The sequence below is a fragment of the Rhinolophus ferrumequinum genome, chromosome 13, assembly GCF_004115265.2.
Source record: "Rhinolophus ferrumequinum isolate MPI-CBG mRhiFer1 chromosome 13, mRhiFer1_v1.p, whole genome shotgun sequence".
Taxonomy (NCBI): domain Eukaryota; kingdom Metazoa; phylum Chordata; class Mammalia; order Chiroptera; family Rhinolophidae; genus Rhinolophus; species Rhinolophus ferrumequinum.
Window position 1 is genome coordinate 40,802,341 of NC_046296.1, and position 25,398 is coordinate 40,827,738.

Genomic DNA, 25,398 nt, shown 5'->3' on the forward strand with positions numbered 1-25,398 from the left:
TCATTCATTCAACAAATATTTGCTCCTCCATTGTAAGTATAGGGTACAATAGGTGCTGCAGGGGATATACAGAATAACTGGATAGACTCGTGCAGGTTATTTACTCTAGATATTTATTTCAATTGGATGAATTAGTGTTCATCACAATCAGTTCCACCTTTGTGGTTATTTTATGTGCTGTCTTCTTTCTTCTGGAAGAATTATAGAAAATTCAATGAATAATCTAAATTGTCTGCTGAATTAAACAATTTTAAAAGAATTTTCATGTAAGTCTTGATTGGCTATGTATCCAAAGCCAAAGTTTCTGAATAATGTTAATGATGTTTTGGGCAACAAATCAACAGGGAAAGTGAGATAACAGTAGAAATGGAAGAGATTAATGAAATCTTTTAATCAATGAAAAAAACATTTAAAAGACTACCTTGAATGATGACAATTTAAAAAAACAACAGCAAATAGCAGAAACCATTTAAATATACTTTAATAAATGGAATTGTTTTAAAAAAAGAACTTGGGACAAAACTTAGGAAAGGTTGTCAATGGTAGATACAATATATAATGGAAGGGTAGTCACATTACATTGTCCAAAGCTATATTCATTTGCATATTCAATATGCTAATTAAGAAAATACAAAAAATTTGTCTGCTACCCAGAATTTCTTTTTTTAAACTTAGTCCTTATTCAAAATCATGAGGCACTGATAGATTATTAAGAATCTTTTTTAAAAACTCATTAGGGAACATGTAGATTATATAATCCAAATGCATTACTTTATAATTGAGGAAACTAAAATCTAGAGAGATGAAATTATATGCTCAAGGTCAAATCATCTAAACAATACACTTATATCTAGTGTAATCTGAGTATAAAATGTGTATCTCCTTGGATTCTAAATATTCAGAAACTTTGAAAACCAATGTAGTTTTTTTGTAGAATGAATGCACTCTGTTAACCAGAATATTAACTTAATCATAAATATATCTACCTTAGCCAATTTGGACATCCAAGAGTATTATGTACAAAGTATTATCTACAAAAATTGCAAATTATATCTTCCCAAACAACAACAAAAAAATCATTTTATAAAACAAAACAACCCAATTTCCCACTTTTAGAAGCTCTGACAAGTAGGAACTTATGAATACAACAGTAAAAGCCATTTCTAAGAACTCAGTACTCAAGGTAGGTACTCAAAAGATTAGGTTTACTTTGTTATGGTATATAACTCCAACAGGAAAAGCTCAGCCAAAAGTTCCTTAATACTTTAGAACTATCAATTTCTTGTTTAAATTAATATTACACGTAATGAAACATTTCACACAAAAAAGTAATTGCTTCATTTTCTGGAGGCAAACTAAAGTTCACTAATCCTTAAACACAGCTGTTGTTTTTAACCTCTTAAAACTCTCTTTTAATCTCTGGGTATACTGCTACCCCATTAGTACCAGGCAATTACTCTTGCTGCAGGAATACTCCACTTTTCAATGAAGTTATTTGTCCAAATTATTATACCAGTCTTTCAGCATATTAAAGAATAGGTAACTGAAATATTGCTTTGAATAAATGAGAGTATGTTTCAATTCGATGAAATGAGTCATGAAAGCCTACCTTGGGCATTGAATAGCCTTTAAACTTTTGACTTCAGGGTTGACTGTAGTTCTCAATTTTAAGAGGACCCTTCATGTTTTACATTGACTTGAAGGTATCCTTCTATATCAAGTAAAGAGCCTTGCGAAATATACTGGCATCTATCTAATTGGTATCTACTTGTTTATGGGACTGAAAACATTTTCATTTACAGATTATGTGAAGCCAAATACTTTAGTCAGGATACACATATTATTGCTGGTTTCCTGGTTTCTTATATTCTGCTTCTTTGTTGTGCATGTCACAACAGCACATGATGTGACACTGTTGAAACACGCTCCCCAACAGATTCAGACTTTTCTACAAAACTATGTAAAGAAAATGTACTAAAAAAAGTCACAATTCTCTCTGAAGCAGTTTTCTCTGTCCTTCCATAGCAGTTCTCTCACATGTCTATTACAACATCCTAACATGTTATCATTTAGCAAGTGATTTGTCTACCCCATTAAACTATGCACAATTTGAGAACAGAGACCAGATATTATTTCTCCTTGTAGCCCAGGACCTAACAGAGTTTCTAGCACAGTAAATATTTGTTAATCAAACGACTGAATGAATGAACAAACAAACCCCGTCTTACAAACATATTGCTTACATATTGCTTCTACGCATTTTGATGACAGGAATAAAAAGTCCAAGTGATTTTATATTTGGATTATTTTACAAAAATCTCTACAGCCCCTGGGTATACAGAATTAAGATAAAATGGAACACTGAAAAAGATCCACTCCTGAGGCTCAGGTGCACAGGTCCTGCCTAAGACTGAGACCTGTAGACCCACCACAAGCCTTGAAGCAACTAATAAACGACAGCACTCCTGGGAGGAATCAAGAGCATGGAGAGAAAACCTCTCCTACAGGCATGCAAAGCATGTTGAAAACTGAGTGGAGCAGGAATTATGAGATAAACTCTCCAGGACTCCAGGCTTCAAACTAAGCACAAGGTAAATGGCAGTCCACTGTAACAACTTGAAGTCTGTGGTACACTGAAGATAACTATAGCAACAACGTAAACCAAACCCAGCTCAACTATGGACTAGATTGACTGACCCCCCCCCCACACACTGACAGCCTAATAGAGGAAGAGGCATGCCCACTTCTGAGCATGAATATTATTACCTCAGTCCCTGCTGTCCTTTTACACATGGCATTTGATATCCAATAATAAAGTACAAGAGACAAAAAAATAAATTAAGGGAAAAATATCCTCAGGAGACAAAATGAACAACAAAATAATGAACACATAGAAAATTTCCACAGTGAGAAGAAAACTATTTTTACAAAGAGTCAAATGGAAATGCTAGAAATGAAAAATATGATACTAGAGATTTTTTAAAAAATCTTTAGATAGATTTATCAACACACTGGACACAGCAAAGGAAAGGACAGTGAACTTGACTATACATAGATCAATAGAAATTACCCACAATGAAACACAAAGAGAAACAAAAATGAGAGAAACAGAATAGACCATTCAAAAGTTATAGAATAATATCAAACAGAGCTAACACACGTGTAATTGGAATCAATGAAGACAGGAGAGAGAGGAAGAGAAGATATATGTGAAGAGATAATGACCAAGAAGTTTCCAAAGTAAATGAGACAACAAACCATAGAATCCAAGAAATGGAACCTCTAACAAGATAAATACAAAGAAAAACATATCTAGGCACATCATAACCAAATGCTGGAAAACAAAGATGAAGAGAAAATCTTGAAGGAGCCAGAGGAAAAAGGAGTATTATGTACAGAAGAACAAAGGTAAAATTTACAGTAGGCTTTTTATCAGAAACTATGAAAGCTGGAAAACATTGGATCGAAATCTTTAAAGTACTGAAAGAAAAAAAACTGCAACCTAAAATTCTATACTCGGTGGCAATGTCTTTTAATGAAGGCAAGAGATTTCTGCTTCTGGAATAAGAGGGAGTAAATTTATACTCCTTCCTTAAACAACTAGAAAACCAGATAACAAAATGTGAGGCAATATTTTTCAGACATTGGACAACAGATAGCACAGGGCTATGATCCCTGAGAAAACAAACAAAGCAATCTTTACAGCTGTGTCAACGTACTGCCCAGAGAAGTTTCTAGGCCATAATGCAGAGACAGGGTACCCAAACACAGCCCAACAATCCTTCTGATTTGAAAAGACAAAGATTGATTTTGAGGAAACCAAAGCAGCTTCAATGTGTTGGAACAAAATACCAAAAGGAGGGAGCCGCACAGAGAAAGCTTTAAAAATCTGCAGAAAGGTCTTGTGCAGCTCTGTCTTTGGCTGAGAACCGGTCTGTGTGTGCATGAGAGGAAACAATGCAAAGGATTTCAAAAAGACACCAGACAAAAGTGTGCAAAACAACTACCAAAGCTCTCACAGGGCGGGAAATAGTTCATTTTCCCACCAACCAGACTGAAAAGATGTTGTACTATATGGGACATTGACTAGAATCCTCAGAAGGATATCACCTTAGAAATGAGGCTAAATTAGCCCTAGCATGAAAGGCTCTATGGATCCTGCCCTAACAGAGCTTCAAAGAAGCCTCAAGAAGATCCAACTGATTCTAATTAATTGCATGCTAGGACAAAGTCCAACACAATTAAAGAAAATAAAATCTAGGAAGCAACATAAAACTCACAATTTTATTTGGCATCTCATAAAAAATCATCAAGCATGGAAAAATGCAAAAAATATGACCCATAACCAAGAGGAACAAGACAGAAAAAAATCAATCTATAGAAGCTGAACAAGAAATGACAGAGATGGTAGAATTAGCAGACAAGAAAGTTAAAACAGTTAATGTAAATATGCTCTGTATGTGAAGGAAGGTAGAAGAAAATATGGAGGGCGGCCAGTTGGCTCAGCTGGTTAGAGCGTGAGCTCTGAACAACGGGGTTGCAGGTTCGATTCCCACATGAGCCAGTGCACTGCACCCTCCACAACTAGATTGAAGACAACGAGCTGCCACTGAGCTGCTGGAGGGGCAGCCGGATGGCTCAGTTGGTTAGAGCGCAAGCTCTCAACAACAAGGTTGCCAGTTCAATTCCCGCATGGGATGGTGGGCTGTGCCTCCTGCAACTAAAGACTGAAAACAGCAACTGGACTTGGGGTTGAGCTGTGCCCTCCACAATGAGATTGAAGGACAACTACTTGGAGCTGATGGGCCCTGGAGAAACACACTGTTCCCCAATATTCCCCAATTAAAAAAAAAAAATTAAAACACTTTAAGAAGAAAAAGAAAATGTGGGTAAGAAGAGAGATGGAAGACATAGAAAGGTCCCGAATAGAACTTTCAGAAATAAAAAAATACAGTTTCTGAAATGAAAAGTATCCTCAATGGTATCCCGAATAGGATTTACTGAAGATTAGAAACTAGAGAAGAAAGTATTGGTGACCTTGAAAGCATGGCAATAGAAAGTACCCAAAAATGAAGCACATAGAGAAAAAAGACTGGAAAAAAATGGATGATGTGACAGCTGGGACAATATCAAACATTCTAATATACATGTAATTAGAGTGGAGTCCCGAAGGAAGAAGAAAAATATTTGAAGAAATAATGGCAGAAAATTTTGCAAATGTGATTAAAACTATAAACCCACAAAAATAAGAAGCTCAACAAATCCAAGTAGAATAAACCTAAAGGAAACTACACTGCAAAAAAATCATATTCAACTGCTGACTAACAGTGATAAAGAGAAAATCTTAAAAACAGTCAAGGAAAAAATAAGCTGGAGTGGCTATACTAGTGTCAGACAAAGCAGACTTTAGAACATGGAATTTGGAGTTATAAACATTCCCACAGAGAAAACTCCCAGCCGGATGACTTCACTGGTGAATTCCACCATTTTAGGAAAAAAAATATTACTAATTTGATGCAAACTCTAGGAAATAATTTCCAACTCATGAGGCCAGCATTACTCTGATGATAAAACCAAGTAAAAAGACATTGCACAAAAAGGAAACCATTGCACAAAAGGAAACCCTCATGAACAAAGATGTAAAACTCTAACAAAATATTACTAAATCAAATCCAGAAATACATAAAAAGTATAATCAAGTGATATTTATACCAGAAATACAAGTGACCTGGTCAAAACCTCTCCATCAAGAAGTGGTAGAACACGGCTTGTAGTCCGATGTTTTAGCTTCAATCCTGTGTTTTTTCTTCCTCTTTCTGTTTTTCCAGCGTACCAGTCACGGTCCTAAGTACTTTACCGTTAAAGTTAATATCCCACAATTTTGCACTTAAATTTATAGTGTCATAGTGCCTTACTATTTCAAGTGCCCTTTAAGATTATTTATTTAATCATTTTCAGAAGCGTTTGTTGAATCCACCTCCCACTTCCAAAAGGTTTCTGCCTTCTCCTAGGCTTTGATAACTAACATTCTAAGTGTTATCTCTTTTATCAAATTCATTAAAATACATGTAATCTTACCCATGGGTCCTTTTAGGACACAGAGTCCCTTAAGATCAAGATCTTATCCACCCTTGTATCCACCACACTCTGTATATCATAAATGCTGCTGTATCAATGTATTACACTGTATAAGCAATGCGTTAATTATATACACTTTCAGAGCAGAAACTGTCTTAAAATGATTTTTTTCTGCATAATACACAGCCAGGTACTCATTCATTAAGAAAGAACTTATTGTACATGTACTATATATATATAGAATAGCTAGAAAAGAGAAGACAATAGCTAAAGCAGAATATGTAATAGAGCCGGTAAAGAAAGTGGTCTCTGTCTCAGTTACTCACAAGCAATTCATCAAACACCATTGAAAATTCACTTTTTCTATCCCTATCTTTCTAAAACAATGTTTTAGTATAGGCATGACAATCCATGCTGTTCCTCTCATTTGAATGTCTGAAACCTCTTTTACTGGGCAAACTTACATGTTCTAAACATAGATATAACTAATGAAAGTTCAGGAGAAGGCATATTAAAATGTTCACAAGATGAAAAAGTATATTTTTCAACTGATTAAATTTTTGAGGTTTTATGTTTTTAATGACTTTGCCCTGTAGCCCCACCTTAAAGATGTAATATACCCATCTAAACGGCAACAAAATTACATGTTCTTGGTCAGTTAATAAGGCAATAATTTTGCTGTTTATCTGCCTTTTTTTTTTTTTTTTTTTTTTGGTCTCACTCAATTCAGTCATCTAAGATGGATACAACGTCAAAAGTAATTTGGGATGATTATCTTAAAACTAATTCACAGGAAAAAGATCTACACGTATTCCTTAAGACCATAAGCATGGGAATGTGGACGAAAAAAGGGGGCTCTACGGAAAGTAACCTCACAGGGTGATCTGATCATAAATTCCTAACTGGGCAGATCATGGTGGGTAGTCACACCACAGGCATAAAATTTTTTAGAAAAAGGCTTATCTTTGCCTGAAGCAAACCCCGTCCATTGTTTCTGTGCATCTAGGTTAACACACTTTGGAAATAAACTGTAACCACCCTCAAGAAAGCACATAATCTTGTTAACTATCCTGTAATCCAATCTCTACCTTGCTTTTTCCCACCTCCGTGTAATCTTACTTCCATCCTTAATTTCAAATGCATAAAAGAAGCTGCAAAACTGTTATTCTCTGGAGCATTTGAGATCTTGCGCCTCAGTGTATGTTGTCAGTTTGGATCAAATAAACTCACAAATTCTCCACAGGTTTGGCCATTTCTTACATTAACAGGAACTTGAGATCACAATTACTCAACATGACCTATTCCAGTCCTTTATTTCTGTGTTGAACATCTACCCTCTACTTCTTAAAAGGATTTGATTTCTTACAGCCTTCATGTGAATCCAGCTGGCACAGAAAGCAGAATGAGCTAGATCCCAATAACTCATTGGGTCTTAATTCAATGGTTGGGCAAAATCTGCCCGAGAGAAGCTGCATTCAATCCAACTCTTTAAGCACATACAAGCAATTCCACGAGCTATTTTATATTTTAGGTTATATCAAACAACTGTATTTTCCTTTTCTCTCTCTTTATACCCTCTCTGTCTCCCCTTCCATTCCCACACCCAACCCAAACTATTTTATCTCTTGTTCTCAGTAGACACTAATTTCTACAATATTTAGAAAGTGCCCTCTGGCCCATCTTAACACACCCAGATTTGTTACATGACCGACCAGGTAACATAGAAGGCCAGACTTCACAGGCCCAGTCACTGATTCAGCAAATGGCTAGTGCAAGTCCACTACGTAGGAGGCATTGTTTTAGACAGAAGATTCCACACATAGATGGCCTCTGCTGTCATGAGCTTCTTTCAGAAGAGAGACACAGGCATTCAACACAGACATAAGAGGGTAATCACAGGTAATAATGAATGTACGAATAACATAAACAACATAAAGCGATAGAGATTTGGGAAAGCTAGGTACTTTAGACAGGGCAGTTATGGACGGCCTCTGAGAAAGTGACAACTGAGTCCTTAATGAGCCACCCATGTGAAGAACTGAGAAAAGACACAAGGAACAGAAAGTGAAACATTCTCAAGGAAATAAGTGTAGTGTGTTTGGGAAATAAAGGACACTCTTCTACATGACTACAGTTTAATCATCACAATCAGGAAATGAACACTGTTCCACTATTACCGTCTGACCCACAAACCCCATTCAAATTTCGGGAACAGTTCTTCCATCTTTCCCAGTTTTCCATGACCTTAACGTTTTTGAAGAGCACAGTCCAGTTACTTTGCAGAATGTTCCCCGATTTATTTTAGGTGTATACGATTTTCCTCGTGATTTGTGATTTGGGCCAGGCCTACCACAGCAGCAATGCGGTACTCTTTTAGTGCGTCATATTAGGAGGCACATAATGTTGATTTGCCCCCTTAGTGGTGATGTTAATTTTTATTACTTGGTTAAGGTGGTATCTGCTGGGTTTTCCCACTATAAAGTTAATTATAAGCATGTTGTATTGATCAATTAAATGGTTAGTATTTTGTGGAGAAATACTTTGAGATTATGGTAATATCCTATTCTTCAAATTTTCACTTACTTGTTTTAAGTCCATTGATAATTTATGCCTCAATCAGTTATTACTGTGATACTTACCAAATGGTAATTTTCTAATTCCATCATTCCTTCTAGATTTGTGGTTCTCAAATAAGGATAGGAGGATGTGATTTTTGCCTCCTAGGGGACATTTTTGTTTTTCACAACTGGAGGTTGGGGGTGGGAGGGATGCTACTATGCGAAACATCCTACGGTGCCCCAGACAGTTCCCTCCCACCCCCACCCCCAAAGAATTATCTTGCCTAAAATGTCACTGGTGCCAAGGTTCTAGATGTATATAGTACCTGTTCTAGATTTACTACTAAATGACGTTCTGATATAGGTAGAACTTTCTGTTCTCCCTCATTTATGTATTTATTGATATTAGTATAGATTCATGGAGTCCTATTTTACTCAAAGGGTTACAATCTGTCTCTATCATTTATTTTGATACTCAAATGGCCTCACACTTAAGCAACAGTAACTCCCTGAAACCAGGTCCTGTGTCCTTTGGGTATGTACTCATCACTCTCTGAGTACTTCCTTATTTTATGACATAAAATGTCCAGTCTGCAGCATTTTTCCAAAGAGCTCTGGTTCTTTTTAGTGGAGAATGATATTTAGAAACCAAGATCTGGGAGCTATGTATGCTCACTGCCATCAGACCCCGACACAGCTGGGAAATACACATCTGTCTATCTGTCTATCATCTACCTGACAAAGCAGTAAGTTCATACTGATACCTCCAATTCTAATGCAAAACTACAGGGTTTTAGCCTCCCCCTCTTTCCATAGTCACAATTCCTGCTGCTAACACTAAGAAATGTAGCTCCCATTACCCTCCATGTGTTTACTTATTTGCTTAACTTCTCCTCCCCTTAGTGTTTCCTATATCTGGTACATAAGAAAGAAATTATGATTCTCAAAATGAAAAACATTCAGCTGGTCTTTATTATAAATAACTTATCTATGTGTATGTAATTTATATATAAAAACATATACAATATAAATGATTTCTAATAAAAGTTGTTTTAAGCCTCTTAGAAGAGTCTGCTGTAAAACACAGATATATAATTAACTTAAAAAATTGGGTCAAAATTAGGGTGCTATTTCTAAAGTGATGTGAGAAACTTCTGGAAGAATTTCTTTCATAGACTTAAAAAAATCATAATGTAAAATCAGTGTGTTTCAATTAAGTAGATAGAAATTATAAAGAATAGCATAGGTATAAAATTATAATTTAACGCAAAAAAGCCTTTACAATGAATCTCCCTGAGAAATGTACCATTAAAAGAAGAAACAAAAAACCCCAAAAACTATTTTAAACACACACACACACACACACACACACACACACACACAATGATGTAACATGAAAGAAAAACTCAATGGTGACAATTCTAAAATAATACATGTAGGTTGAGACTATCCGTAAGTATTTGAATGTTATAACTCTTAAATGAAACTAATTCCAAACTCATCATTTACTGGAGCACACTTTAAACAATAGATGCTATATAAGTTTCCCTTTTTAAAAAAACAGTAATTAAAGAAAAAACCCACTAAATTTAATCCTTAAAAGGCAAGATGACAAAAGGTGTTTGGCTAAGAACTTGCAGTGCAAAGCTCTAACTAAACACAGGAAATATAATTAGAGGAATACTAAAACATAAAGCGAAATGCCCAATTGTCAAGTGAAACTTAAATTCTATTACCTGCTTAGCATTATCCTTCCAATACATTTCTCTTTGCCTAAGTTAGCCAGGGTCAGTTTCTGTTGCTTGAAATCAAAGAACCCTAAATGATATAGCTACATACCCTAGTTCTAAGTTAAATATGGCCTCTTCAAATTGGACATCTTTATTTATGAAATAGATTGGTTCAATTCCCACAACAGAAAAGCTTGAATTCTAGGCATAGTCAAATTTTACGGGCTACTGAATTAATGTAGAGAAGGCCAAAGTCTTCTAATTGTTACCAGGCAATTTTCTATTAGAAGTTAGAGAATAGAGTCAGAGTTTAATATACTCGTATATTCCACAGATGAGTACATCAATTCATTTATTTTTCTTTCTGAAGGCAAACTATGATGGAATTCATCATTTGGTTTCCTACGCACATCACTTTCCACTTCTCTTTAAAGCTTTAAAAACGAGTTTCTATTATTATCATGGATGCACCGATACTCACTTTGGAAGTGTTTTATTTTTACATTTATTTTTAAATCTTTACTGTATTTCCCCCCAAAAGTAACACATACTTGAAACAAATTGAACAATACAAAGATTAATAGAGAAAAATATTAATTTTTCCTCCACTCTATCCCCTCAGGTCCCACTTTCCAGAAATCACCAATACTGATAATTTGGTACATATGCTTTCACAGTTTTCAGCATATTCACATAGTTTCTTTTTCTAAAAATGAAATCATATTATACGCATTACTCAACTCACTTCACAATACATCTTGTGCATCTAGAACACAGTATATAACTCAATTAATTCTTTCTAATTACTGCATAATAATCCATTGTATAAATACACTGTAATTTATCGAATAATTCCATTAATGATGGGAATAGGCTCATCAGACTGTTTACAGGTTATTTTCCAAGACAGCTTTAACATCCCTGTGCACGTGTCCTTTATGTACTGGAGGACAGATACCAAAAAATGGGATTGCTGGGTCAAAAAAAATTTTTAAATGATACTTCAATATTTTTAAACCTTGTATGGGAAAGTTTTAGAAGAAACTAGAAAATAATGACTCCCATTTACCCATCATTCAAATTTAACAATTGCCAAACTTTAAAGATCAATTTTTCCCCTTGTCTATGAAATTGAAACAAATCCTCTTTTAATAGTTCTGTCTCCATGAATGGCTCTAAAAGTTTATCAAAACCCTTTTTGGAACACTAGTCATATAGTAGCCACCAGCATTTGTATTCCTTTTAATATTATACATAACTTTTCAAAAATTCATCTATAATATTCACTTCTTCCCTCTACTAAGCTCTTTGTGATGGAGAAACAGCATAATCAACGCATCTAAGACAGTAAAAAAATAGACTAGGAAAGATCATCCTAAAAGCATAAAAAGACCTTGAAAAGGAACAATATCAGTCAGGCATAGAGGTATATTAAGTGACAGAGGCAACAAAGAGAAAGAAAGAGTAACATTAAGTAGATTTTTAAAAGCTAGCATTAGCTGGTAGGGAAAGTACTTAAGGGATTGCTGGTGGTCCGAGTGGGAAATTTAAGCAAAGTAATAGCAATTCATGAGGAATAGGACATGCTATTTGAATGTATTTTGGAACTAGCTGCTTAAAATATATTGCACTGATGAGAAAGCTAGGTGAATAACCACTTAGTGCTCTCCCAGCAAAGGATATTTGGAGGGAAAAACATCACCAATGTGTAAGAAAATAACATTTATTTCTTTTAAAATATAAGTAACATCCCTACTAAAGAAAAACAATATAGAATGTGTGTATATGTACACAGATACGCAAAAGGGATACTAGACATAGATGGATTCCTCAAAAAAAGCAGAGAATGAAATTTTAAATGTTCTAGAGACATGGGTTATTTAAAGGAATCCTAAAGTAAATTATTTTGTACAGTGAACACTTTATAAAATAATCATATCTTAATCTATTTATATAAAGTGTGGTTAACTTTTTAAAATACTAAGTTCATTAATCCGCAAAGCATTTATTGATTATTCATTATATGCCAGGCACTGTACATACACAGAGGGGAAAAAATCACTCCTGCTTCTAGGAGCTACAGTCTAGTAAGTAATTTAAACACAGTTATTATAATATGGTGTAAGTTTTAATGGCATTTTCTTTTTTAAGTCCACTGGTAACCATAAGATGTATGTTTGTAGCTATACTTAGGAGAATCGGGAAAGGATTTATAGAAGAGGTGACATTTGAGTTGAATCTTGCAGGCTAAGGAATTCAGAAATGGGAAGAGAATTTCTAAAATTTGTGCGAAGCCTTGGCGATTCATCTCAATATATTTAAACTGGAAATATTTCCATGTGTAGATTTGACAAGAACCATACATGGTCTACCTAAATGAAGTCTTAAAATTGTTATTGTTATTTTTAAGTTGTTATAGCATTTATGTGAGATTGATGAATGTGTGTGTGCATATATGTGTGTTAAAAATGGTAGTAAAAGATGTTAGAGTGAAGCTATATATTAGCTTCCACTCTCTTCATGATACACCATCTAAAACAAAAGCAAGTAGATTTGAAAATGAAACAAGGGTTCATAAAGATACAAGAAGATAACAGCAAAAATCTGAATCCTAAATTGGCAGTCATTTATATCTCCATAAATGGAGGTATTTATACAGTAGGGTTTGTTGAAAATCTATTTATAAAGCAGTTAGACCTTGAAATCTTGTCTCCCACTTCAAACAATGGGGCAACTAACCCTCCTCCATCTAGTTTAGTCTAGTCTCTGAAGAGTATAAATCAGAGGGTCTCTGGATTGCAGGGCATTAGCTCAGTTGAGGGAGGGTAGTGAAGGGTAAGGTAAAACATTTTTTAAAGAGAAATTGAGTAACAGAATGTTGAGACTCTTCTTCCTACCCAACCCAAAATACTAGCAGTATACACACTCCCCAAAGCCGTATACACACTAGTATACACACTCCCCAAAGCCGCAGACTCAGACTTAAAAGAGCTTTCTCTGGGAAGCAGACCAGCTCAAGAGAAACACCCAAATATGTGGACATCCACAGTTCCTCAAGAAACAGTCCAGCCAGGTCATCCCACAGTGAAACTCACATTCAGCAAGCTGGAACATCACAACAAGCTAGAATCCAATCAGTTTCGTAGTATACAACTCTTAAAGATCACCAAATATTTGATGAAGACTTCTACTATAAAAGACACATCCAAAGAAAACAAACAGAAAAAGGAACTTGAAGAAAAGAGAGACAATAAATAGAGAAGACAAAAAAGCAAAACACTTTCAGTAATATATTTTAAAAACTAAGAAGCAATAAAATCTGAAAAGAATGTAATTGGAGAAAAAAACTAAAAAATAAAAAGAGCATTTGGACATTAAAAGGCATAAAAATAGAAATGGAAAAATCCAACAGAAAGGTTGCAAGATAAAATTATAGAAATGTTCCTGAGAGTAAAAAAAAAAGTCAAAAATATTCAATACAGAAGACGGAAAAGATAGAGAACCTGTCCAGGATGTTCAACATTTGAAAAGTGGAAGTTCCAGAAAGAGACAACAGAAAAAACAGAAGGGAGGAAATCACTAAAGAAACAATTTTTTAAAAATCTCCCAGAACTGAAAGATAAGACTTTCCAAATTGAAAGTACCCAGCAAATGTCAATGCAATGTTTAAAAATAGAGCCACTCCAGCCGGCCTGGTGGCTCAGGCGGTAGAGCTCCCTGCGTGGTTGCCAGTTCAATTCCTCGACTGGCGCAAGGGATGGTGCGCAGCGCCCCCTGCAACTAAAATTGAACACGGCACCTTGAGCTGAGCTGCCACTGAGCTCCCAGATGGCTCAGTTGGTTGGAGCGCGTCCTCTCAACCACAAGGTTGCCGGTTGGACTCCAGCAAGGGATGGTGGGCTGTGCCCCTGCAACTAGCAACAGCAATGGACCTGGAGCTGAGCTGCGCCCTCCACAACTAAGACTGAAAGGACAACACCTTGACTTGAAAAAAAGTCCTGGAAGTACACACTGTTCCCCAATAAAGTACTGTTCCCCTCCCCCAATAAAATCTTAAAAAAAAAAAAATAGAGCCACTCCAAGATAGCATATTATAAACTTTAGAACACTGAAAATAAGAGATGATTCTGTCAAATTCCAGAGAGAACTAACAGGTTTCATTAAAAAGATAATTAGAATAGCACTGGACTTGTCAAATGCAACTCGAGAATCTACAACACATTGCTATAAAATTTTTAAAGAGAAACTATTTCAAATTCTATCATTTTATATCCAACCAAAATAGCACAAGTTCTCAAAAAATTACTTCCTTTTACTTTCTCAATAAGCTCCTGGAACTTATGATCAACCAAAATGATGGAGTAAAAAAAGAGGAAGCCATGGTATTTGGGAAATGAGATCCGACAAAAAAGAGATGAAAAGAATCCCCAGGATGATAGTGAAGGTAGATTCCAAGATGAAATGATTGCAGCAGGCCTAGAGATAGACTGAAACAGATCACAAGGTATCAGAAAAGACTTCACAAACATGAAATTAATGGTCAACATATGGATAATTTTAACTAAAAACATCTTAAGACTTAAAATTATACAAATAAAATCATGTCCTGAAATTACATATTCATGCCATTAAATTTAATTTTAATGTAGTTAGAGTAAGTCAAGTCATTTTCTTGCCAATATTCTAAAAATTGTTACCAGGATGAATTCTTCATTGATGAAGCAATATAGCAATTTTAAATTATTTTTTAAATGTTTGCTGGTGAGATTTAAGACAGTTCACAGAGATCATCCAAGTACCTGGATGTATCAGGCACAGATATTTATCCAGATTGTAATACACAGTAGTTTCTTCAACGTGTAGAAAGAATGTTTTATTCCTCTGTAGTAGTTCAAAGTTGAAAAGTCATTTGAGAATTGAAAATGCAGGACAGCACATAATAGGTACTTAATAAACACTTGTTGGGACTGCTCTTTCTTTTCCAATCTATAAATAAAGAAGATGCAAATGAAGATAAAAGTAACTATATATTTTATATATTCACACATATGCATATACATGCACAAAAACACACACATATACTCACAAATATTTAAAATTTCTTATAGCTCTATACTAGTTTTCCATTTCATGTTTTAATATATTTCACAATTTTAACTGAAATAGTTGTTTCAAAAATATGTTCTATTATAGGTTCTGGCACTTAAAAACTATTTTAAATAACATCATCTTATTTTCTATTAAATATAATAATATAAATATTTGTTAATTGTTGTTGTCATTCTTAGATAGTATGGGGAAAAATATTTCCAAAAAAATGAATGACTAACCTGTTGAATTAAAAAAAGGCTTATCTCCAAAAGTATTTACAAGTATTTTATTTAATTAGCTTTGATAAAATTACTGATTAGAATTGACTTTTCTTAAGTAGATAATTAATAATCTAAAAAACATACAAAGACAAATATGCATTAAATGCCTCCAAATATATTATATGTATCAGAGATTGCAAATTCAAATGACTGTGGGTGGAGAAGTGAGGACACAAAACGGAGAACTTGCTCATCTCCCGCTAATAATTACCATATGCGCTCAGACTCAGATCGCTAGATAATTATTTCTCTCTACGAGAAGGTAGAAATCAGGTTTTCATGTGAACTTTCCTATTTTCAAATCTTGGCAGTAATTCAACTATTTTTTTCAATTACATTAGCGAATCAAAACATGCATGTGTTCTGAATTCAGGTTCTACTAGTTTACAGGGCCTGTAGTATATATGTCCTCTAAAATTGAGACCTAGATTTACCTCTGTGTTATGCAGAATAGCATATCACATACAAATACATTTGTGTAGAGTGAAAGGATTCATCTGAGTGTGACTAAGGATTCAAAGGAATCAATACACACTTATTGAATACCATCTGAGCCAGATCTTGTACAAGCTACTATCGTGGAATAAAGAGGTATGACCGGATATAAATAATTAACATAAGCTTTCAATCTTTTTCTTTCCTTGTCTTCTAAAGTTGACATATAATGTATCATGTAAGCCAGGACCCCTCTAGTCGTGAAAGAAGGCACTGTTAATAATTATTCTAAGAACAGGTGAAAACTGGGACCATGGCAGACAAACCAGACTGTACAGTCACTGTAACTAAAAGAAATTGGTCTGTTTTAGTCTCTTGTCCTCTGCCTACCCCAAGCTCACACCCTCCAAGGAGGCTCCTGCCTTGACAGGCTAGTTCCTCAGTACTGTGATCAGTGAATCAGAAAGAAGGGGGGTAAAAAGGAAGATGAGAGTTGCCTTATGATAGATACAAGAGTTAGAATTGTGTGCTGCAAATGTTTGTTTGATTGTTTCATATTTAAGAGGAGCAGAACCAGCAGCAATATGGGATGGTAGTAGAGGGAAGAGGGTAAAAAGAAAAGAAAATTACTGAAGACTGTGATACCTTCATGTCATTTGACCAAGAGTGGCAAAATACTCAAGTTATTTGAAAAGACTTTTGTTGCATGGACATTAGACTAATACCACCTGAGATTGAACCAGAGAGGCTATGGTGCCTGTAATCTGGTGGTTAAATTTTATTGGAGGAGAAAAAAGATTAACAAATAGTTAATACAATACAATACGAAATGGAATGCTCAATTGTAGGATACAAACTACAAATCTGTAGGACCTAAGATAGAAAGGTCAAAGAAAGCAATATGAATCAATCTCCCCTTTTTTGTTTCTTTAATTTCCCCTTTAAAGGAATCCAGGAGACAAGCACAAGCAGAAAACTTGTGGTTTACATGGATATAAGCCACTTCTCAATTGTACATAACGGCAGTCCAACTAATCCCCACTAAATTCGGATTAAGGTGTCAAATATTAAAATAAAACCAAAGTCCAGGATTAATCAAAATACGATTTGCCTTTCTTTGACTATCATACAATTAAAAATGATACTTTATTTAAGTCTGGATTCCACCACACCTTTTAGTCAGAAACCAAGGGACACTTGGGAAATGGCAATGACACAGAAGTCTGACCTCCAACCACCTGGATGGGCAAACCATGGATTTACCACCAGGAGCAAAGACTACCTGATCCAGCATAGAACAAGCAGACTGTGAGCATGCGAAGCATCTATAATATACAGAATACATCCACATTTTCCAACTCATATACAAAGACAGAATGATCTGAAACTTTTCCTCATTCCTTCCATGAACTGTCCCCACCTGCCCGGGATATAACACAAATACTCAGATTCAGGGCTGGGAGTGGAGGGTGAAAGGTGAGAGGGGAGAACATAGAAAAGTGACCTAGATATTCACAGCACTAAATAATTCAGTCATCAAATATTTAGTTCACATCAAGCATTCAGAGTGGTGCAAAACACACAGGCCATGCGAATGTCCAAATGTCCACAATTCTCCATGGAAAGGCTGTCCACAATCCAAACTACTTGGCTAAAGACAAGAATATCCTTTTAGTTGAGCTTTTTGTGTGACTTATATTTACGTGAATGATTTTTAAATATCACTATAGCCATAAGCATGAGGAAAATATTGAGTACCTTAGAGAAAGGACTATGTATTAATAAAAGCAAAAATCAGTATTACTATTATACCATCATGAAAAAAACCAGCACTTTTCAAAAAAGAAAAAAAAACATCTGAAGTGAAACAAAATCCACATTTGGTTTTAGACTATTAGAAGAAAATGTATTCTTCCACCCCTATCCTCACTCCCCAAATCCCCACTCCATTAGATTGTCAGCTACCTTTCAGAAACCCTAGCGGGCCCATTTTGCAGTGACCTTTAATCAGTCTCTTCTGAGACACAATCCACTGGACAGAATTCTTTTCCATTTGCCAAAGTTATTTTCTAGCACTCCAAGTTACCATTTTAGTTTCAATTCCCACCATGAACTTTTAAAATTCATTTCTCGCCGTCTTCAGGAAATGCTACCTTCAAGAAATACAGTGGAATAGTTATAAATTCCTGTGTGATCACTTACTAAATATTCATTTTTTAAGCAAGTTATCAATACCTTGCAAAGTCGTTAAGAATATTAAGTGATAACAATATTCACAAAGTTCCTGATAAATGCTGTAGGGGATACAAAAGAAAGGGTAGCTATTTTTAAAAAGACAGAGAAATAAGTACTACTCAGTATTTGCTCAAAGAGAGAGAGAAAAAAAGACTTGCTTGGCTTATCTTCTGCTAAAACTTAGAGGCACCTAATTAGAAACATTCCTTCGAATATTCAAAGGAGGGAAAAAACCTCGAAGGTTTATGGCAAAGACATGAACTACACTCCAGTATTGTTACACTGATTAACCATTAATACATGTTACGAATCTACAGAGGACTATAGGATTTATTTCAGTCTTTTCTCACAATTGCAGCACATTCTGTTATCAAGGAGAAACATTCCAACTCCATAATTTTTTATTTCAAATAAAAATTTTAAAAGTGACTTAAAAAGAGACGTCTTCTAAATGTTCCTTCCCTAGTAAACAGTGAAAAACAAATGCATAGGGCTGTGTTTAAGGTTTAGGGCATGCTTACCCAATATTGTGCCCTGACAACTATGAAGCTACGAAGTCAGACAGTTGGAGATACTTGGCTGAGAGAGCTACCATCTAGAGTCCTAACCTACCCTCCAGAAGTCTTTCCTAACCTGCCCTTGAGAAGTCTTTCCTAACCTGCCCTCCAGAAGTCTTTCCTAAACTGCCCTCCAGAAGTCTTTCCTAACCTGCCCTCCAGAAGCCTTTCTAACAAAGACTACATACACATTGTGCACCTCTCAGGGACTAAGAGCCGAATCCAGAGCCAGTGCTTCATACCACCAGCTCCCCACTGGCACAGAGGCTCCTAATAGTCTCAGGGCTGCTGGCCCATGCATACTCAACACATGATGCACTGAACTTTAAAATTTATTTTCTTAACAAAACTTATAAGTTATCTATGCCCAAGCTCAATATTCTGCCAGACTAAGTTTTTAACCTCTTTATACTCTCGTGACCTAATATGGGGCTAGAATAATCTGATCTCTGATTTCTTATCTCATAAGTGTATTGGGGCACTAATACATTAACATCTAATATGCTGTGAGCTACCTGGAGAAAAGTGCTATTTAAAAACAAATAGCTTAATAGTCAATACTATTCTAATAACTATATATGGTGTCAGATGGGTACTAGATTTATCAGGGTGATCATCTCATAAGTTATAACTATGTTGTATACCTGAAACTCATAATATAATATTGTATGTCAACTCTAATCCAAAAATAAAACAATTATTTTTTTTAAAAGATAGGGAGGTTTTAGCTAAAAAATAAAAACAACTTAATATGTTTTCACTGGTAAAGTGAATTGCTCCTTTTTTTCCCCAGCGCTGTCCTAAATAATTTGAGATTTCATCCCAGCTTTCAGTCAAAAAAATTAATACTCAATTTGGAACTTAAAGAGTATCTACTTTTTTTCAAAATAAAAAATAACATTGCCTTTTACAGTTATAAAACTAATACATGCCATTAAAAAAAATCAAGCAATACTGAAAAGTATTAAGAAGAAAAAGGTAGTCATCAATAACCTCAATACCCCAACAAAATACTACCACCATTAAGACATAGTTCTATGCATATACATACCTACTGGATGGGTATATGTATTTTACAGAAATAAGATCATATTCCCTATGGTGATTTTTTAACTTAATATGTTTTAGAGATCTGGAACAGCTATAATATTCCATATCATGGATTATCTATAATTAACCAGTCACCTAAAATTAAAGATTTATGTTTTTTTTTCCAGTTATTCATTGCACTACAGTGAATCCCTTTACATTCTGATTTCATTACTTTTTAGAAAAGGAATTATTAGTCAAGTGATATGGATACTTAAAATTAGGAAAATATCACCAGATTACCTCTGAGGAAGTAGAATTGATTTTCAAATCCAACAGTAGATGAGAATACCCATTTGCCCCACAATTTACTGATTATTGCTTATCTTCTCTCATCTTTGCCAATTTGATAAAGAAAACTTATATCTCACTGTTTTAATTGTATTTCATTACTTCACTACTAATAAATAATCATTTGATGGGTTTATAGAGCATTGGTATTTCTTCTCCTAATTTTTGGAAATACCTTCTCCTAATTTTTGGCTATGTTTTGTGTTTTATAGACTTGCAGTCTCTTTTTGCTATTGCTTTGTGGGAGCTCTTTATACAATAAAGAGAATACATCTTTGTCTGCATATATGTCATAAATAATAATTACCAGTTTGTCATTTGTCTTTCAACTTTTTTTGATACTTTTTAAAATAAAATGACTATAAGTCTTTATTTAGTCAATCTATTCATCTTTAAGTTCATGGGGCTTGGGTCATACTTAGAAAGACATTCCTTATTTCAATATCATAAAATTATTCACCTGAGATATCTAGGAGTGTTAGGATTTTTTAATTAAATATTTAATCCATCTTAAATTTATTTGGGTATATAATATAAAGGAGAGATTCAGCTTTATTTTTTCTAAATTCCTACTCAATGATTCCAATACTATACATTGAAGAATCCATCCTTTCCGCTCTCACTGAAATTCTATCTTCAACATATGATAAATCACATATATTATGTCGTTCTAAACCCTCTATTCTAAAACAATGATATATATATACAATATATTATATTTATCTATATCAAGATTAACACGACCAAAAGTATTCCCTTATTTAAAGCTAGAAGCATAAAAATTCAACTGATATTTAAAACAAAAACCAAAAAAATAAACTCAAAAATCTGTCAGGAAAATCTATTTTTCATATTAATGAGTTGTTGAATATATTAAATATATAAAAAAATAAATCCAATGGAAATGTTGAAACATGCATCTTTATATGTTTACATAATGAAAGCTTACAGTTATTATTCAAGTTATTTATTCAATTATATTGGGCTGTGAGACAGAATTATGATGTGGCGCCCTCTGCTGGGTTTTCCAATCACAAACTCAACCTAATACCACTTACTGGTGTAAAATCAAACATTTGAGGCATTCAAATGAAAAATCACTTTTTCAATCCTTGATCACTTTCAGCCTTGGCAGAGATTATATAAAAGTTATAATCAATATTTATTTCATTGTAACAAGACTTTACTAATTTATCATTAAGCAAAATATCAGTACAGGTTTTTCCTTTAAAATAAAGAGTATAATATAAAAGTTATGCTAAACAACATGTTTCAATATACCTTATTTCTGTCACCATTTCTATCACTTGGCAATATATTCAGGTTTTTAAGCCACATTTATGACAAGACATTTTAACAAATTACTATTTTGGTAATTTAATCTATTTTTCCTGCCTTGTCAGTTTAATCAAAATAAGTTTATTTTAAAACATCAGAATAATCCTTAATATTATCTTCATTACTAGGAAAAAAACTGAAAGAAGTTTTAGAGTTACTCATCACCAGTAATAATAAATAGCTTCCATGTATTGAGTGTCAATTATGAGAATGTAGTATAAGTTCTGCATTTTCCTTACCTTACATATACAGCTCCAAGAGATGAAAAAAATTGAGGCCCAGAGAGATGATATAAATTGCTCAAAGATGAATTTCAGAACCAAGATTCAAATTTAGGTGGGTCTCAAAGACTCAAACTTTTCTACCAAACAATAAACAGCAGTGAAAATATACTTTTAACATGCAATTTCTCCATTTGTCAATGCAACAGCAACTGGGGTTTTGGGGGGAGCAAGTTGATGGGGAAAATGTTATAGATGTATAAGATAGTTGTTCTTATATAGAATAATAGCTTCGATCTTTAGGAAAATATTTTTATTTTACATAATGCTGCCAGCTAGTGGTCCTATTTCATACTGAACCACAGGGAACAATACTTCATTTTCACATTACTGCATCAAAAATTCCACATTTAACATTCTAGAATCATGTTCCTAAATTCTGTATGCATAAGCCTGACTTAATGATATTTCACATGATCCCAGAACTAAAGGAAAATGTCTCCTCAACCATCATTAGCATCCTTTGCCCAGTTCTTGCCCTAAACGCCAATAAAAATATGAGATATGCCTAAAGAGAAAAGAATCATCAATTGCCAACATGTGGAAACTAAAAGATAGACATGTCACTATCTATGAAAAGGAAACCTACTTTATTTTAAATATTTTCGGATAATTTTAGGACATTTATAAATTCCTGAGTGACAAAATACATAAATATTTTTCTATACTAGTCAAAAGTTTGTCATAATATGGGCATAAGGACAAAATTATTGCCTAAGTATTGTTGGACATTATTCTACGCAGATCTAAAATTAGAGAGCATTTTATAAAGTAGTGCTGTTAGCAAAGTATGCTGTTTTGGTGCCAATAATAAGTAGTTACAGTTCTGAAATTTCCTTTGAGAAAAAAGTATCTGAGTACAATTTTTGCATTTAAAATCGTCATATTTCATTGATAATTCGTTATCTTAAGAGAAATACTCTGTGCAGCGCACATAAAGCAATACACATCATGGTATGTTGTTTAACACAGTGATATAAAAATATTCCTGTTTGATTTCTTTAATCATATGACATAATTACTTAAATGATTTTCTCAGAAATCACAACTTAATTAGATGAAAAGACAGTATATTCCATAATATTATAATATTGCATAAAACAAAAACACTCTGGTATTCAAATATTTTAGCAGCAAGGAAACCTGATCTAGGTTTATTCTGTAGTGAAAGAAAGAAGAAGCAGGAAAAGGAAAAGAAAGCACTCAAAACACAGCAAAGAAGAAAGAGCCCCTCTGTTGGATTAACTAAGATCAAAATGTAAACAATAAACAAAAAGGATCCTACTGGAGAGTCCAGTGTTCCTTCTTGCCTTCATTCTGTCACAGACACACACAACTGTCAAATGCCATCCCACTTAGTAGGTACACCATATGTGAAGCTTATTTTGCAGCTAAAAACAGTAAGAGTTTCTCTTATACACACACAGGTGCACACACCACACATTAGTCAGTATAATAAACATTAGTGAGGAAAAAAGCACCAATTATAAATTCACTTTTTAAAACATTAAAAATAGTTCTATATAGTAGTCATAAAACTTACAAACATTTCCTGTATTGTCAAAGCTGGTAAGAACATCTTCAATATTCAAGGATCCACTATTGTGACTAGAAAGGAAAAAAGCATTTTCTTTAATGATTCTGAAATATTAACAATTTGTTAATTTTTTAAAAAGCTGAGACTGCATTGTGATACACCCAATACTAATAAACCCTTCCATGTTATATTTTTAAAATATTTCTGCCCACTAGAGGGAGAAAGAAAAGAAATAACAGACTGTAGTCCTCCCACTATTTAATGAAATAACATTGTCTGACGATTAATCTACATTTTAAAGTACTAATATTTTTATTGTTGTTTCAGTTACATAAAGGTGAGATTATTAATCTTTTTAAAGATAACAAAACTAAACAAAACTTTATACTTTGAGAAACTCAAAAGAAAAATAAACAATCAACTTCTGGAACCTCAACCAAACCTAAATTTCCTCTATAACAGCCCAACAAACTCAGAACTCATCACAAAGAATGAACCAAACTTCAGGTCTGTACATTCTATCTGCAGGGAGTTCTAAATATCGGAGGGCAATGTTTTGTATTTTTTGCCCACTAATCTTAATTCCACTCCCTTTAATTCTAATCTCTTTTCTCTTGACAATCCTTTAAATACTTAATTTGATCACTGATATTTTATTAATACTTATAAAAGATACTATTCTTCATATACAAATGGACCCAACTGTCAACAGGTCATAGAGTTTGAGCTACTTTTCCAGGGGTGGTATAAAATACTGGTGCTAATGGATCTAAAATCTTCTACATTCAACCGTATATACCTTATATCCATAGTTCTTTAAGGTGTTATAAGAGTTTACAATAACCATTAATAATTCATAATCAAATTTACTTCATCAACACTACTTTAACTTTGTCATTAAAACTTATCCTAAGTTATATATAATGTTTTGGACTGAATTGTGTCTCCCCTAAAATTCATATGTTGAAGTCCTAATACCCAGTACTTCAGAACATGACTGTGTTTGGAGACAGGGCCTTCAAAGAAAGATAGAAATTAAAATGGGGTCATTCGGGTGGGCTCTAGTGCAATAGGACTCGTGTCCTTATGAGAAAAGGAAACACAGACAACAGGACACGTGCACAGAGGGACAACTATGTGAAGAGGCAGCAAGAGGGCAGCCACCTGGCAGGTCAAAAAGAAAGGCCTCGGAGGAAACCAAACAGCAACACTTTGATCTCAGACTTCTAGATCCAAAACTGTGAGAAAATAAACATGTTGTTTAAGCCATCCAGTCTGTAGTGTTTTGTTTGGGGAGCCCTAACACACTAATACATACATATAGTAAGAGAATACACGTGAACTGCATTACTCTTTTCAGAAAAACTTTACTTCTATCATAGAGACCAAGTTCTCTGGTAGAGTGACTGAGTGAGAATGCGGAAAGTCATCTGCGGTAATCAATGGCCAGATAAGCATTGGGCTCCACAGAACCACAACCTACGGCAATGAAGTTACCAACCGCAAATCTAACTTTCATCACCGTAACACAAGGATTCTGCATCTTCTCTGTGCATGCAAGGTTCTAGGTATAGAGGAGGTTATTTACGCTGACATGAAAAACTACAGGTGAAACAAGAGAGGAAAAAGAACAAAGTATTGAACATGTAAAATACAAGATGACATAATTAAAATGATCGGCAATACAGCATCGAACTCAAAAAACTTTCCTAATAAGCAATGTATTGTTCCTTCAAGAAAAAACTGCTCATAATCCTATCATGCAGTGATAAGTACAGTTAATATTTTGGTATATAGCCTTCAAATGTTATGCTGTGCTCATATAACTGTCATTAAATGACTGAAAGCACAGTGTCCAAACTGTTCTTGTGTGTTTTCGTTTAACATATCATAAACA

General features: G+C 34.2%; 1 protein-coding gene across 1 annotated transcript in view; it reads right to left on the reverse strand.

Moving 5' to 3' along the window:
* CAMKMT (calmodulin-lysine N-methyltransferase) overlaps nucleotides 1–25,398 on the reverse strand; it is a 332,239-nt gene that overhangs the window by 288,219 nt on the left and 18,622 nt on the right. The window contains 1 exon segment of the mRNA XM_033125648.1: nucleotides 23,508–23,572. Coding sequence (XP_032981539.1) covers nucleotides 23,508–23,572 — 65 coding nt within the window.